The 17886-nt window shown below is 41.0% G+C and overlaps 1 protein-coding gene across 1 annotated transcript in view; it reads right to left on the bottom strand.

Moving 5' to 3' along the window:
- PLG (plasminogen) overlaps positions 1-17886 on the bottom strand; it is a 63324-nt gene that overhangs the window by 33200 nt on the left and 12238 nt on the right. Inside the window, exons 8-19 of the mRNA XM_054194858.1 lie at positions 17201-17363; positions 16253-16383; positions 14329-14488; positions 12683-12873; positions 11579-11727; positions 10801-10894; positions 8772-8889; positions 7640-7714; positions 6935-7075; positions 3445-3551; positions 1423-1568; positions 250-399 (exon numbers count right to left, since the gene is read on the bottom strand). Of these exons, the coding sequence (XP_054050833.1) occupies positions 250-399; positions 1423-1568; positions 3445-3551; positions 6935-7075; positions 7640-7714; positions 8772-8889; positions 10801-10894; positions 11579-11727; positions 12683-12873; positions 14329-14488; positions 16253-16383; positions 17201-17363 (1625 nt within the window). The remainder of the gene's footprint in view (positions 1-249; positions 400-1422; positions 1569-3444; positions 3552-6934; positions 7076-7639; positions 7715-8771; positions 8890-10800; positions 10895-11578; positions 11728-12682; positions 12874-14328; positions 14489-16252; positions 16384-17200; positions 17364-17886) is intronic.

Here is a 17886-nt window from a genome sequence, read left to right as displayed (position 1 = left end):
GAACCTTACAGCTGCTGCCACACGCAACATGGTTGACTGGTTACCTGGGCTCAACACAGACACACTGACAGACAGTAACAATTGGTCAACTTGGCTATTACTTTGCAATAACTACTTATGCTCAGCCAGTAATGATATTTATTTAAGATTCTTATGAATTATTACAATTTTAAACCCATATTTGGAATGCTGTTTCTGACACAGGAACTGCTTTCCAGAAAAGCTAGCCTGCATCCAGTTTCAGTGGGCAACCATTGTATTCTTGATCCAAGAAACAAAACTAGGAATTCGGACAAAAACAGGCTTTGATGGCTGGGTACAGTCCAGTCCCCAAGAGGTGACCCCATATTGGACAAATCTGTCCTTATCTTGGCAAACCAGAGGTCCTCCGACTTCAGCCTAGGGAGGAGAAAAGAGAATAAGGTGACTCCTTTAGTGATGGAGACACTAGACATGCAAACATCAGAATACTGGCAGGAATAATATTGTGGTAACTCTGAAGGCCTCAAAATATGGCTGAGGCAAGGGCTTTAGAGAGAGGGAGAGTGTTTTATTAGACCTGCTGGAGTAAAAAAGTGGGGGGAAAAAGTTTTTTCCAAGTATACAGGCCATTCCTCTGGTCCAAAGAAGAAAGACCAATCATGGACGTGGGAACATCTGCAGATCACTGTGAAGCCAATTACACAAAAAGGAAGTTTCTCAATTTTCCGCATCCTCTGAGCTACTTGGTCCTCGACAAAATGAATATAATTCTTATAATGCCGCTTCTTAAAATCCAGGCATGGCAGGAGACGAATACCTATGTCCATGATTTACATGCCTATCAGTGAATGCACTGTCCGCACTCTCAAAGACATCATGTGCACCGTCAGTCTTGAACACCTGCTCAGACAGACCAGCATTTGCTTTATGACTCTGTCACCAAGTAGCTACCAGCTTTTTATTGAAAAGCTCCCAACACGATATCCTCCATTAAGAAAATCACATTTTATGAGTCTTTTTGTTTACTTGTGAAAATTAGAAAACTGGAAGCACTTCAAGCTTTGTTATCAAGGGATTAAATAAAGATGGGGTACAGCTCCAAGCTGCACCAGAAACAGTCACTAATTTCCCCTCTGTCTCTAGGAACAAAGGAAAGTCCACGCAGTATATCACAGGCTTTATTTCAGGTGAGAAGGGGTATACACAACACTAGGCTACTGTGAGAAGGATATGTCAGCCTGCAGTCCTGAAAGGAAGGCGGAATTACCCTATACAATTTCCTTGCTGTTCTGGTTGACTGTATGAGTGAAGAAAAAATACTACATATACTTCAGTTCTTATGCTTCATGCAGAAGCCTTGAATTGTTGAAGTTGCTTCTGAGCCTTGAAAGTACAAATTGTCATTTGACCTGCTTACACTCAAAGATAAATTATTCATACCTGGCAGTTACCTATGCTTCCAAAAGTAAATCCACCACAAAATTCATGATTTTTGACACTTCCATTCAGAAATTCAGGGCGATTACATATTCTGTTTTCAAGCAGGGGGAATTCAACATCTTTTAATCTGTTGTCTGTATCGGTACCTTTATGAACAACCAAGAAAATATAACAGTTATAAACGGTAGCCTGGGCATTGTGCTCCAGTGAAGCCTCAGGAGTGAAAGGTCTGGGATCCATCCCCAGCTCTATTATAGTCTCTGAGCTCCTTGAAGGACCTTATTAAATCTTTCAGCTTTTTTGTACTTGCGTCATACCTACCCTCAACAAGCAGAGGTTATTCTTCTTTGCGAAGTGTTACAAAACAAATAAAACCGGACGCTTAGTATTCTGAGCCAGAGAGCCAGTTTACAGGCTTTCATTATGGTGCAGTAGCAAAGGCTTGTTTAGGGGGGAAAACACTAGCTGGTATTTGCTTTACGTGATTTGAACTCTTTCAAACGTAAGGATAGTTTTTTCTAGATAAGGAGAATTTTCCTGAAGCTAAGGTTGAATTTTCACGAAGCCAAGGTTGAATTTTCCCCAAACACAGTTCATTTAGATGTGCGGCTCTGGCTCTTCTCCCCTCCCATGCAGATTTCATGAACTAGTTGCATGACGTGGCAGGACCCTCTTTCCCACTGCCTACATGCAGCAATGGTCTGTTGATTTTTCCATCCTAATGCACTTCCGGAAGAAATCTCGCCTGTACCCTTTTTTTTGTGGCTGTGATCACTAGAATATAGGAAGCAGCTGCCACCTTGTGGCAAGTTGAACAAAGAAGGAAAAATGGCAAGGTAAGAAAGGTGAAAAAAAGGTGAGAGGAAAGCCAGTAAATACTGCCTATGCTGGAGAAAAGTGTTTCCTGATAATGATGATGAGTTACACTAATAGTAGAGTGATTTTCATAGCATCGATTTTGTAGCTAAATGACACAGGAAGGGGAAAAAGGTACTGCAGTCTCTGTGGAAGGTTTTTATGGTGAAACTCAGAGACAGGGACATGTTCTGTTCATACTTTTTTTTTTTTTTTAATCTGTGGTTGCGCACTCAAAGAAAAATCCATTGGCTTGGTTTTACAGGCAGAGTGTTAACAAGATGCTGTCTGGCAAATGGGGTGGGAAGGGCATCCCTTGCATGTAGCCCAGCAAGGCTAAAAGCGTGTACATGGGAGCTGGGACTGAATAAGGGCAGATGCCAGCACCACTGCTGGAAGCCGTGGGGATGAGGAATTGCCTCCTGCTGCAGCAAAAGCGGGTCAAAGAGGGCTGGGTATTCTCAACCTTCAGCATTGGTGGAGTGAGAGTTGGGCAGCAGGAGACCACATAGGTTGGTTTTTAATGCTAGACTGTGAACAAAATTCAGGTAAGAGTTTTACTGACATTAAAAACCTTCAGCTAGAATTGATTTTGTCTGTGCCCCAAAGGTGGCTGTATTTGAGCAAGCTCTGACTCAAAGGCTTCACAGTTCCTGAGATGCCATCTTATCTCAAATACAAGGTCTTAAGGCTGGTGCTTGCCCATACATCCTGTTGGTCTGGAGTGAATGTAGGTCCCTGCAGAAGTCTATGCAGACAGTAATGTTTAGACTACAGAAAGGCAAGTGCAAGCTTCATTTAGGTGTCCAAAAAATGTATACCTGAAGATCAAAATTAAAGGCAAGGGCATTATTTGAGTATTGTCCTTATTTGTGCAAATACAGTGTATACCTAAGCTGAAGAAAGACCAAAACAGACAGAGATAAAAGGTGCTAAAGTCTGATTCTTCTTTTTCTTTCCTCTTGTCAAGGAGTTCAGTTTATGTGAGCAATGAGGGGGAAAAATCAAGGTCTGAGAGAAAGAAATAAAAAGAATAATGTTGCTTGGTGACCTCTGACTTAGGTAAATCTTAAGAAAAATGTGTTTTTCAGGTCCCACCAGTGCACATATTTTGGTTTAGGATTTGGAAACCTGCCTAAGTTTTCAACCACACCAAATATGCATTACCTCTTATTTTTCCCCAGGCAGTTAGAAAACATACTGCGTTTCTTTCTACCATCAGACTGGTTTCAGGCAAACAAACTGGTTTTACATGGTCAGTAATTGTTACAGGACTGGAAAACAAAGAAAGAAAAATTAAAAGATCCTTAGAAAAGTTACCATCAGCTTGTTCAGTCTTCATACTCAGTAGGCTCTGCACGGAAATGGCGTGGGGAAGGGCAGAGAAGCTGATGGTGCCTTAAGACTGTACAGATGGTTGTAAAATGGTACTTTGTCGCTTAGCGGAAAAAAAAGTTACTTACAGCAACTGAAAGTCTGTTGGATGTGTTTCTGCACACAGTCACAGTGAGAGTGTGTTTGTAGCATAGTGCTAGAGCACTGATCTTTGGTTACCCCTATGGTGTGTATAGAAACATGCACAAGCCCAAACCCAGTCCCTAGCAATCCTTGCAGGTAGTGTGAGCTTGACTTCTCTCAAATCTTTCCTGCCTCAGAGGTCGTGGACATTTTCAGAGACTTCACAGGAGGAGGGAAGGATAGATGAATGAGTAAATAAGCAGACGTAGCTAAAGTTGCAGAAAATTCCTGGTTACAAAGGTGACACAACTGCAGGTGACATCATGCAGTACCTCAAGCATTACTAAGTCCAGCATCTCAATAAAGTAAATATCAAAATAAAACTCTTCCTCATCACAACATTGTGCCTGGAGGCTTCAGCACCGGAATAAAGCTTGATATGGAGTGGACAGTGCCCTGGGAAGCAGTTCTGCAGAAGATGAAAACTTTGCATAGGGAGGTCTTTGCTTTGGACTGTCTGATCCCTTATTGACTTTCAGGTGTAGATGTGAAAAGATGAGGTGGCTTCTGGAAGGTATATCGCCCTAGGAGTCAGACAAGTGCAAACAGTTTTGGTACAGTGAAAGTATGTCTGAACAAGCTGTTAAATAAGATCTACCACTGTCAGGAACCTACCCTGTGAAGGTTAGTTCTAATTGTGAAAGAAAGTAAAAGGACCTGAATGAACTCCAGGTGTTCAGACAGGGTAAAATGAACCTTATAATCTCTTTTCAGGCCCAGAATGATTTTCAAAGTATGTCATGTGATAGCTAGTGAGATCTTCAATGTCCAATTAAAGGGAACTAACAAATCCCCCTAATCAGGCCATGCCAGGGCCATAAGCCCCAATAAAATTCAAGAGATTGAGATCAAAGGGAACTGACCTTGACCCATCTTAAAATAAAGATCTCTCCAACACAGAAATCTGAATGAAACATGAATGCAGCAGTCCAGAAGGGTAGGAGATGCTAACCAGCTCCTGTGCTGAAACTACAGCTGTGCTAATGCCATCACCATTACTTTGAACTCTGTCCTCCAGCCCTCTGAAGTCCAAGATGGTGATCTCAAATCTCCACTCTCACATGGTTCCATGAAATTAATCCTGCATGAGTTATTTTCCCTATAAGAAGAGAAACCAGTTCTACAGCTTCCAAAACTAGTTAATTCATTTCTCAATAAAGTCTATTTTTGTCAAAAGAATTCCTGAAAATTGATAGACAAGAGGAGATTAAAGTGAGACAGCTCAGATTGGTGGGGGGTTTTCTTGGTTTCCAGGTTTCTAGTACTGTTCTTCTAGGACTTTTATCTTCAAGGGTGTATTTAACACCTCAGGTCTAATTCCACCGGTATTATGGCCCTCACAGCAACTCTGGCCTGCTGGCATGACAGGGAAACATTTTTGAACAGCGGCAATAGAATATTGCAGCTTCTGCTTCCCCAACACCAAGAAGTTAACTTTGTTTCTACCTGTGCTCCTATTCTGCACCAAGGAAATTGTACATTTGTCTTAAGATGAGACACCTAAAAAAGTTGTTGGCACACAAGGAACTGGCCTTCAAACGGGATTGCAATGAACACTGGGTCGACACTGGCACCTTCTCAGAGGCCTCTGGTATCTGGGTAGGTAAATGAACAGGAAAGCAGGGAACAAGACCTCAGAAGATATACCAGAATACAGATGACATGACATTGAAATGGAAGTATGAAGTCCTAGACAGCACACATCTGCTCAAGAGCATGGCACATAATTCACCTGGGACTAGACTTCTACTGAAATCAGTAGTCCTCCTCAATAGATCAGCCCTCCTTTGGGATGATTTCAGTCAAGATCTTCGTACACCTGCATCAGTTCTCTGACAAGTCTTGTCTATTGCCACAAAATGCAGGTATAGGAGTAGCAACCAATCTTCTCATATCAAAGTTTCTTGAGTGATCTGTTTTATGAACAGACAGTGAAGATTTGGAAATAATAAGGACCACAAAGAAAGCTGAAGACAAATGTAAAGAAGGAATTTAATGAAGTTGAAAACAAGCAAAGTTGATCTAAGCCAGAAACTGAGGGATATGATGTTCATATCTGCTACTTATGGCATCTCCCATGCAGAATGTGTTCAGATGGTGAGTGCTACTGATGCAAAACTGACTACAGTGCTATAGTATGCATGTGTCTACAGTGAAAATGTGCATAGAGCACCCAATGAAGAGGAACTGAATGACATAGTTACAAGCACTAGGCAAGAGTAAAACTGGGGGAGCATGAGTTCCTTCTACTCAACTGAAGTCAGTGGGATTTTGATAATAAAGCACCAGAGAATGAGAGTTGAAATTTAAGTGAAATTGTTCGAAGTTCATTAAAGCTGTATGGTGAGTTTTTGAAAAGAAATGTCCTTTCAAGTCAAACATGAGCTTTACATGTTCTTTAATCCATGTGTGGTGAGTGTAAGAATAAGAGGGAAACCAATGAGTAAGTAGAAAAGTTTCAGGAGCATTCCAAAAGGGAACAAATAACATTGAAATAACTGCACGCACTTCAGAGCAGACTGCTCAGACATCTAAGCAAGATACAAAAGAGGGCTTCAGGCAATAACAGTTATGCACAGGACTTTTCACTGTATCACAAGCAGGATCTGGTTTTATTGAGTTGTTGGAAAAGTCTGTAGCTCATGGAACATGGATGTGGCCTGTCCTGGAGCACTGCCAAGGAAACTGGCAGGTTTTTGCCACTGCATTGCCAGGGAAACTATTTGCTCTATGCAGAAGCTGTGGTGCTTCCTGGCCCAAACCGCAGTTGGAGCTCACAACCCTCAGGGCTGAGCAGGAAAAACCTTCAAGCTCCAGACACAACTCCACTTCAGTTTGCCTCCACCCTCCCTGCTTCAGTGGACCTGCCACTTAGTGGGTGGCAATCCCTCCCATCCTAACTGGTCCTTGCCCTTCCTAAACTGTGTTAAGAAGCTCACGTGGCTTCTGCCAGTGGGGGCATTCGGCAGGAGAGGTGCTCAGGGTTTACCCTTGCACAGATGCCTATGCTAACACTTGAAGAGACTCTCACACTCTCTCATACCATCCCACAACCACGCCTGAGAGCTAACTCCAGGCTAAGCTAACACGCCTTCAGAGTAAAGGTGTTAGGAATGGAAAACTTGGACTGAAATGGTACCTGTTCAACTTCAGCAAAGCAACGTCTGCTCCACTTGGTTCCTTTAATACTTTCTGAACACTTTGGATTTGCAGAGATGACTCTGCTGCATTGAGATTCTGTATCCCAAGAAACACCCTGTAGGAAGAAGGCTCAGTTGACCTGGAAGAAATTACAATAGCAAGGTTATACACCCATATTTGTAATCAAGAGTGTCATTCTTACAAAATTCAGTGATTTCCTTGGAGAATTGCAATTAACAAGATGGTCAGACCGTCAGACCGCTGCTTCTGACCATAGATGTCCACATTTATTCTTGGGGAGACGGAAAATGTGGCTTTTTTTTAACAGTTTGATTTTTATGACGGTGAAAAATCCCATGGGCTGTAAATAATGTGGCACCTTCTTGCAGTGTTCACAAGTCCTAAAGCCCTAAGGGTTAGCTGCTAGCCACAGGTTTTCCAAGTGCAATTAGCACCAGCACAGCATTAGCACTCTTTTTGGCATGTTTTGAGGTGGGGGAGAGGGCAGAGGACAAAAGTAACCTCTGTTGTGCTCTGCTGCTGTTTGACTGAGACGGAAACAGAAGATACAAATCAGCTTGCTGGCAAGAAAGACAGGAAATAAGGAGTAAAGAAAGTGCCTTATTGGGTACATCTTGCTCCTCTGTTGATTTCCTCATATGGCTTTAGGACACGCCTGTAACAAGTTTCAGCAGATACTCACTCTTGCAAGCACTGAGCTGCAGTAAGGACCCACTGTGGATGTATCAGAGTGCCAGCACAATGGTGCACATTGGTACTAGAATAGAGAAGACAATCACATTAATTTAAGACTGCATAGTCAATTCTTCACTGTCTATGCTGTGTACAATGGGAAATACCAGCAAACTAGCAATATGGCCCTTATTCAAACCTTTTACCAGTCAGTTTGTTAATGCCAAGAGAAATCAAATGCAGATTTTCAAAGGACAAACTTCATTTGCTCCAGAACATGAAAGACATGAAAAGAAACTTGACACCCAGGTGAAAATATTGCAGAAGAGCACTCTTGCTTTCAGGAATTTAATAAAAATAATTATATTTCCTAACAATTTCACTTGTGATGTAATGGGTTTGTACTGATGAGCAATTAATAAAAGGATAGATCCCTCTGATTTGTGGGATTGCTTTGGACGAGTTCTTTAGATAAACCTTACTATGAACTTTTAACTTTTCTTGGGATAATATTTATTATGGTGACTTTCAACAACTCTACATACATTTTCATTAACCTTTCTGTAAGCATTTCTTCACCTCCTGCTCAGCTACTCTCACTGTGACTGTGGAAATGTTATGCATAATTGTTTTTTTATACTGAGAGATGATGGCCTTCCTATGTCTTCTAACACGACTAGACTGGTCACAGCATCAATTTACATTTGAACCAGATTGGATTCTGTGTAAGAAGGGATGATCAAAATCCATTCATACACATTGCAGGTTGGTGTCTATTTTCCTAGGCTTAAATCCCCCACCGCAGAATGCAATTAACTGTCAATATCCTCAATGGAAATTATTCCTTCCCCATTTCAGTAAATAAAGGTGTACTTAATGGCTGCAGCTCAAGTTTGCCCTCTAGAGATTCAGGAGAAAGTGGGGAGTTTGGGGTTAATGACCCAATAAGTAGCTATCTGTGGGCATTATGATTTAAAAAAAAAAAAAAAAAAAGTTTCATTTCCATGCTAAGGCATTTTATATAGAAGCCCAGAGCAGTCTCCAGAAGCATATGCATTGTTTCCTGCCAGTCTCTTTCTAACACCTGTTCCCTGCGAAACCCTGGTGCTCTTGGATGGTGAAACAGTCTGGAATACCAGTACCTCGTCCTGAGACTGACGTGCCAAGGCCAAGACCCTGGAGATGCGTCACACATGCTATATTGCTCACAAGCTCGCTCACTCCTCATTGGGACTTTTCCACAGTCATGTTCAGAAGAAGCTACGGAATAAAAAAAGCTACAATGACGAATTTTAAAGTAGTTCTTTAATGCCATCCACAGTGGAATTGGATGAAAAGAGAAAGGAATAAGATATTTTTTTAATCTTCCTTAGGCTTTCATTCTTTACCTTTGTTAATAGAAACTAAGGAAAGAACCAGAGCCTTTAGACTCCATTACATAATCATTACTTTGAGCATTTAAACCTGGGGCTAATATATCACATTCGACATAACAAAATATTAATTTACCTGGAAAAATTGTCAGCTATGTCAAGTATTTGGATGTGGTCAGATAACACAAGTAAAACTATGATGAACACCTAGCTCTCCCCAAAAGAAAATCTCTAGGGAAGTTGAAGGGAAAGAAGCGCTAAAGGAAGTGGAAGAGTTTATTGCCCAGAGCAATTCAATATAATAACAATTTCTAAGTTCTTCAAAACATTACAGTCTATACCTTGGTTGAGTTCAAACCAATTCCTAGATTATAAATAAAACTGTATCTGTCCCTTCGTCATAAAATAGTCCACTTTTCCCTTCACACTGCTCATTCTACTTTCTTGTTAACCCAAATCTCTCTTTTTTAACTTTTTTAAAATCAATTGATTTTTGGGTAAGGACCCAAGTAACACTTTCCAGAGCTGCATATAGTGCTATGGATGTTAAATTTGTTAGTTCCAGTATGAGACAACTAATAAGGAAATCAAAGGCAAGAGAATGTAAGATTCCCCTATACTTTAATTTAAAAATCTAGTATTCAAAGGCCATTTTGAAAGGAGATCAGATCTCAAAGTGAAGCTCCGCCACATCAGTTCCAGGGAGAGGTTTTTACAGCTGTGGCATGTGTTGTTCGTATACCATTCCTTATTCTTTTTGCCTGTGCAACTCTTAGGTCTGGTTGGCAAAATTAATGTGTACAATCACAATGCATTGCTGCTTAGAGGAACAGATCAGATGGCCAGCATGAAGAATATCATATGCCACTGAGGGAGTGACCACTCTTCACTATTTTGTATTGCTACATTGTCCAATAGAGCAGGGACCTGGCTTCTAGATGTTACTGTAGTAAAAATAATACATGAGACAAAGAAGAAATAGAATTTCCACATCCCTGTCATTTATACTAAAAAAATATAACAATCTGTACAAAATACAGGCAAGGAAGGGAAAAGCAAAGCAAATGAGCACTCCCAGTACATTACAGCTGTTATTGATGCCTGCTGCCAGGGCACCATAGAAGGTAAAATCTTTTCACTGCTGAATTTTTCAGCAAACACTACACTTGCTCAGTGTACTGATTACTATCCCAAAATAGAAAAAGATAAAAAAAGGAAATCTGCATAAAACACTCTGGACCAAATTCACTCTCTGCCCCAAAAGAAAGGCAAAATATCTAGGGACAGACTATTTTAACATCGATATCAGAATAAAAATTAAGCCAGCAGAGGGTGAAAAGGGTTTCAAAGGATGTCATTTCTGGCACTCCTAACTAACAGGAAAAGTGTATGAGCAGGTTCGAGGCATTAGTCCTGTCACAAAATGCATGGAAAGACTAGCATGCACATCAAAGAAATCCTCTCCTGTGTTTGAGGAGCCCAGGGAAGGACTACCTCTCTTCACAGCTTCACTGGATATTTCAAATTCAGCTAGCAGCTCTGAGTCCTTAGCTTCACTGATGATAAAGAGCACACAGATTGTTATCTATGAAATCTTACTGATGATTCTGAACACCAGGTTATCTAAACTTTGGCTGACTGTTACAGGTGCCTGATTGTGTCAAACTTCCATACAGACCTAAATTCAGATCTAAAGCTACTGCCTACTGCAGATTTTTATGGTTGGATTGAAAATGTTTTGCAACTATCATAACAAGTTGTAGAAAGGGAGGACAGAAAAGTCTTTAAGAATAATTACAGCAGCGTGGGATTTCACAGTACTCCCATTTTTTTTCCGGGTCTGTTGTGAAGCACCAAACACCATTTACATCTCCATCAGGATTCCTGCAATACTGTAATAATTACAAAAACAAAGAATGAAGAGTCCATATGTTAGCCACAGAATGAAGAAGTGCATGTTTTTAAAAGTGTTAAACTTCCCTTAACTACTTTTCCACTGGATGTTAAATGCTTTCTATTTTTCTTCTTTCTTTCATGTATCTCAAAACCATTAGGTGAAATTAGAAAAACATGATAAAATTGCTATCATTTTCTTCATCCAAGAGTGAACCTAGCTCCAGTGCTTTTTAAGACCTCATGAGAAGTAAAGGTTGACATAAGATGACTAAGTACTTTGCACTAGACATTTATTGTTGGCCTAATCCTTCTTCCCCTAAAGTCAGGGAAAGCAAGTTAGATCAGCTCCGAGAATTTGCCAGAAGCCTGCTTAGTTTGTGTCAAACAGCAAAAGGCATCACTTTGGGGGTTGCAGAAATCAGAGTAGCCCTGTATGACTTCTTTTGTGCTGCTTGCCTCTCAGCATCAACCCCATGGTGTACAGCTGCGCTTCAAGTAGGAAGAGACCAGGAAAATCCCTCTTTAATACTATTATAGGTCTGGACTGTCAATGTGATGACTTCCAGATACACTTAACCTGGTCTATAAAGACTGAACATGAAGTGTTTACTGAGGGGCTGAGGGGTTATGGAGAACGGAGACAATGTTCAATGAGACCAATGACATTAGCAGCTATTTACATTTTTATCCAGGCCTGCTCTTGGATGAGTCACAGGAGTGAAATATTTGTGGCTATGAGGTTTCTGGGAACTCCACTCTTGACAAGTCCTGCCCCTTGCAGTTTTTGCCACTGTGCCACGATAGTCTTTACCGTTACCATTAATACAGTCTGTGAAAAAAGAGGAAATTATGTTAGCTGCTGAATCTGTATGCATTGGTGGTAAGCAGAAACAAGGCAGATTAAGTATCTTTAGGATTTGCACACGCTCTAGTGTCTGCAGCAGAAAGACAGACAAAAGTGTACCTTATGATGTGATCTCTTTCTGGATGTACAGAGTAACTGAATTGGAAAAAAAATTCAAGGAACTTCAGGCTAAACATTTTCTGTAACATATTGCAAATATCTGAAAAGACCTCAAGATTATTGCTAAACTGGTATCAGTAAGCACCTTCCATGAGAGTTGCCTATTTCAGAGTTAGCAGCCCCTTAGACTGAAACAGCAATTTTTGCTTCGAAGGGCATCGCTTCAGGTACTTTCTTCTGCTGCACACAAGAGTGCACAGCTCCATTTAGGAATGTATCTTTTATTCAGCTCTGCCACCTTCCCCTGCAAAGTAAATAATCCATGGAAAGCTCTACCATACATTCAGAAAAGTCACACCACTTTGACCAACATGGACTATTAATTAAAGAAGCAGCGAAGCAGGATAGAGCAAAAACTTGTTTCCTTTGTGCATACATTTTGCAAAACATGGTTGCCCATGAGCAATACAACAAGCTAAGGTCAACCTTCTGAAAACATAAAGCACAGCACAAGCAAAATTCCTATAACGACAACATTCACCAGGGTCATGAAACAGATACAGAAACACTAGAAATTTTGTCTGTTTTCCTCTTTTTCCCCTAAAAGAAAAAGCCTAAAGAACGCACTGTAAAATGATAGAGGCTACAGGATATGAACTGACTAAAGAGTCCTTGCTGCAGAATTCAACAGTACAGATCTGAAAGCTGGAGGAGGGATGTGACCATTATGTTGCAGCCTTACTTAAGAATAATTTTGATAGATTACTATTTCCTTTACCCACAGACTCTACAGGAGGTGACACTTATAGCCAGCTGTTACCAGATGTGGTGGGTGTAGTCAGGCCAACATTTTGTGCCACCCTTGCAGGGGGGTCATTTGGTGCGGGCTCTTGTGTATGATCATCACACCTCTTGAGATTGCAGTACTCCCAAGTCATGCTGGGGTCAGTGGTAAAACACCATGGGCTGTTATCTCCATCTGGGTTTCTACAATAGTTTTCCCTCAAATCCCTGCAAAAACAAGTACAGTAGTCAAGCTGCATAAGACTGAAAGTAATCATAGGAATATCTTGCCAAAAAGATGTGGGCGTGTACTATGTAGAGACAAATACATTTATTAAGTTTTTACTTATTGCCAGGTATCTTATTACCAGCAAACACATTTATGGCTGTGATTTGAGTGGAGTGAATTCAGGGCCATGAATATATTTATGCATAAGGAACCATAATTCAACTACTGGCTTAAATTCTGACGGTAATATACCAATGCTCTGAGTAGCTAAATAAATGTCTGATATGCCAATAATTTAATTTCTAAGTGCATACACATAAGCATACACAATTGTGTGAATGTGTGAATTAGCAATAAATATTCAGGAAGATCCATACTATTGGTGGGCAATTATGTTTTTTCAAAATTTTTATTTTTAAATGTCAAAGGGTTCTTTCTCATATTCAGAAGAATGGCAAATAAATATTTATGCAAATGATCACCACCACACCCAGAAAAACCACACCACTTCTACTGAATTCAATGGGAGCACTCCCCTGCCTGTGCTTGCTGAGGCATGGGGAAGCAGAATTTATGTCTTCGATAAATTGCAGAGTTGCAGTATTTCCCCATCTTGAATCACAACACAGTCACAGAATTAAAAAAAAATAAATGTTTTTTTCTGAATATGTCAGAACACATTAATTCCATATTTTCACAGCTTGATTTCAATTTTTTTAGATGCTTGTGAAAGACAGTATCCCCTCTGAGGATGTTCCAGTTTCAATACATCAGTATTTTTGATGCCAAAATATGACTGAAAATTTCCAAAGTAATTTATTTAGGGTGACATCATAAAAAAGGCAAAAAACCAGAAAAGTATCAACCTTCCTGCCTATACTTGTAATCCACTAAGCAATGATGGATTTTCTAGCAATTGTCATCTTGTTGCCTTTCTACCCTTCTTAACAATTGGCACATTCTCAATTATGATTAGCTCTCTAAGTCATACTAGTCCAGTTTTATTAGTCTAAAGAAGACAAATTAAGGTGGAAAATTCAGTGTATGCAATTCTCGGTGCCCAATTCCAACTACATAGAACATTTAAAAGGTAGCTCTAACCTATCTCACTGTGTGTTTTGCAGCATAAATTCTGTGTTCTTCCCTGATGAAATAAGTAGAAAGGCCACCACAAAGGTCTCAAATTCATAAACAAAATGCATATTTCAGCAGACGTTGGTTACAGAAGCTCAGAATTAAGACTAAAGAGACACAGCTATATTTTACTCAAAATTTAAATAACAAGAAAACACAGTTTTTAAAAATGAGACTAGCAGAAAATGTTTCCACATCTTGGAAAAATTCTCCTCTATAGATTCATTCCCTGGCAGTGTTTTAAAGCATAGATGTGCAAAGATAATACAATCAATAATGGTCATTGTCAGATAAAGCAAGAGAAGATGAGATAAACATACGCATTTGGGAACCTGTCTGGGGTTTTTTCATGCCGGTGTGGGAACATGGAGTTCCAGGCCTGGCATTTCTTTCCCGATACGGTGGTAGAAGTTGTGCCACGATAACTCTGGCCTTTGCCTCGATAGCACTCCTCTGACAGGGGAACCTGAACAGGCACATCTGCAGCAAACAACAGAAACTGGTCTTTTGCATCACGATTTTTCGTTCTTACTGAGTAGGCACAAAAAAGCATCAAACACACAGGGCAACAAAATCAAATGACTCATTTATACAGACAGCATCCAATGAGAGCATCACAGCCAGCATGAAAAGCAGAAGGGCATTTCCAAAGATATTTAGAAAACTTTCCCAGATTACCCTCATGTATCAGATGGAGTTCAGTGGAGGGTTCACGGGTGGATACGTTTTGGTATATGTGAACATGTTTGAAATAAAGATCAGAAAGCACACATGAAAAATCCTCAAATATTAGATGCTAGTGATTTTGCCCCTGATATATTTCTAAAATGGACATTATGTTAAACTTTAACTTCTCTATTATCCTTTTTGATTGCACTAAGACTTTCTTGTTAATTTTTGTGCTTAAATGAATGAATGTTTCAGGTGAGATTTTTATTACTCTGGAAGATCCTGTCCAGTTTTGTGGCTACTTTCCAAAAATGGGACTTCCTTTCATTTAGCACTTCTTCATCTCTTTAAACCTGTTTTTCATTTTTCAGTTAACTTGCTAAAAATGACCTTTCCCACCTTTGGGAAAAAAAAAAAAGGAATATAAAAAAATCATAGAATCATAGAATCTTCATGGTTGGAAAGGACCTTTGAGATCACCGAGTCCAACCATACACACATCCAAAAAAACCCCTAACAAACAAACAAACAAAAAACCCCAAAAAACCACCCACAAACCACCACAAACAAACAACCTACAATCTCTGCGACTAGAGCATGCCCTGAAGTGCCACATCTAGACGTTTCTTAAATACCTCTAGGGATGGTGACTCCACCACCTCCCTGGGCAGGCTGCTCCAGTGCCTGACCACTCTTTCAGTAAAGTAATTCTTCCTAATATCTAACCTAAACCTCCCCTGCTGCAACTTCAGACCATTTCCTCTGGTCCCATCATTATTCACCTGGGAGAAGAGGCCAACACCCACCTCTCTACAACCTCCTTTCAGGTAGCTGTAGAGGGCAATGAGGTCTCCCCTCAGCCTCCTCTCCTCCAAGCTAAACATGCCCAGCTCCCTCAGCCTCTCCTCATATGACCTGGTCTCCAGACCCCTCACCAGCCTGGTAGCTCTCCTCTGGACACGCTCCAGCACTTCAATGTCCCTCTTGTACAGGGGGGCCCAGAACTGAACACAGTACTCGAGGTGAGGCCTCACCAGTGCCGAGTACAGAGGCACCATCACTTCCCTGCTCCTGCTGGCCACGCTATTCCTGATACAAGCCAGAATGCTGTTGGCCTTCTTGGCCACCTGGGCACACTGCTGGCTCATGTTAAGCTGCTTGTCCACCAGCACTCCCAGGTCCTTTTCTGCTGGGCAGCTTTCCAGCCACTCTTCCCCAAGCCTGTAGCATTGCTTGGGATTGTTGTGACCAAAACGCAGGACCCGGCACTTGGCCTTATTAAACCTCATACAGCTGGCCTTGGCCCATCAATCCAGCCTGTCCAGGTCCCTCTGTAGCCTCTTTAATCCTGTGATTCTTCTGTTTAGGTCAGCTGGTGATTTACATCCTCCACTGCACTTCCTTAACCACTGAAAGTCCGATATTTGGCAGGTTTTTTTAACATGTCATGCTGAAAAAATGCATTAACAACAGTGACAAAGTGACCAAAAAAAGATTTAACATCTTTACAATGAGAAACAATAAGTCTCTCACTGTTTTAAAGTCCTTATCTTAAGTACTCTCCACTACTCATACCAGCAATCTCTAGTTCTGTCCCATCACAGTGGGGAATTGCACAATATTCCCACCGAACACTGCTGTTGATGGTGTAGCACCAAGGCCTCTTCTCTCCATCAGGGTTTCTACAGTAGTTTTCCTCCAAGCCCCTGAAACAGAAACACCAGCTTTAAACTAGTCGGAGAAATCAAGAAGAGTTGTATGCGAGACTATTAAGAACTACTGCATGCAGAACTCAACTCAGTGTTTACATTTAATCTTTTTTGAGATTCATTACCTCATGTAACACCATTTTGGGACTAATCAACAGCCTTCAAAAGGCCATTAAAAGCTGACTTCAAAACACAAGCCATTGGTGTACCTGACCATTAGGGTAAGAAACAGGCAAGGCTGAGTGTCACAGACTGATCCTGGAATTGTGTGCATATGAGCACCAGTGCACGCTGCTCTCTGCCTTGTGATGATGGACAGGGTTTCACATGTCCAGCAAAACTTGCGGGATCCATTTCACAATCCAGAAGATCAAAATACAGAGATAAAAGCCTGGTCAGTCCCAGCTACCCTTGACCATTGATAATATTCCACTAATACAGATCCTCTGACCTCGGAGCATGAGGATGTATTGGAGCACTTGGACCTTGGAGCACCGCTCTTCAGAATAGTAATGCATTGAAAGTGTGCCAAAATAGAGCCAGGGGATTTTTAACATAAAAGTAGTAAATACTTATAACTCTGCAGTGGGATATGGAGGAGACAGATGAGACAAGTACCTGAGAATAAAGGAGTTGGTAAAGAAAGGAATGCTGAAACAAATTAAGAGCAAGTTCTGAACAGAAGTAATGAGAGTTGACAAAAGGCGGGAAAACATAGCTGGAGAAAACCTGTGCTACTCTTGCCTCTGTATCTGGATGTATAAGCAATAACCATGTTCTTTGTCATTTGTTAAAATGACAAGGCTCAGCATACTTGCAGGGATATCTGTCAGGTCTCCAGCCATGCTTGTGAGGAAACTGTGTGTTCCAGTGTTGGCAGGCATTTCCTGATTCGGTGATGGCTATCCTGCCTCGATAGCCTTCTCCTTTCCCTGAAAGACACTGGGAGCCCCGGGCAGAGACTGCTTGGTGTGTAGCTGCAACAGGATTAAAAAAAAAAAAAAAAACGACAAAAAACAAAGAAAAGAAAAAGAAAATAAAAGAAAAACCACAGATAGACAGTTCTTTAAAATATATTAAACCCCCCTCTGTTTTCTGTAATGTTGAACGTGCATTTTTTTCCTTTCAGCAGAGGTGGCATTTGTTGAAAGCCATGGCAAAAAACAGAGTGTGCATTTTCACAAGCAGTCAGGCTGCCAGACAGATGTCCTGGGTCTGCCCTTTTACAGCAGTCAGTAAATAGTTTCGCTGGGTCGAGCTCAGGCTTTGTGCCTGCAGTCCCCTGAGAGCAGAGCTGGAAAAGCAGTAAGTAGTCCTGTACAGTCTTGTAAAAACAAGTGGGATGAACGGAGGACATTAGTAGAATACACATGGGTAGGATGGAAGGGCAGAAAGGGTGAAGATGAGGGCTAAAAAGAAATTGTGAGAGAAAGCAAAACAGCCTGCAGAGCTGAGCCTCTGGAGTCAGTGAATTGGGAAAGTGAGGCAGAAGGAAGAGTG

This window comes from Rissa tridactyla, chromosome 3 (assembly GCF_028500815.1).
Source record: "Rissa tridactyla isolate bRisTri1 chromosome 3, bRisTri1.patW.cur.20221130, whole genome shotgun sequence".
NCBI lineage: Eukaryota > Metazoa > Chordata > Aves > Charadriiformes > Laridae > Rissa > Rissa tridactyla.
Note: the sequence above shows the minus strand (reverse complement) of the source record. Positions and strands in the feature narration are given on the sequence as shown.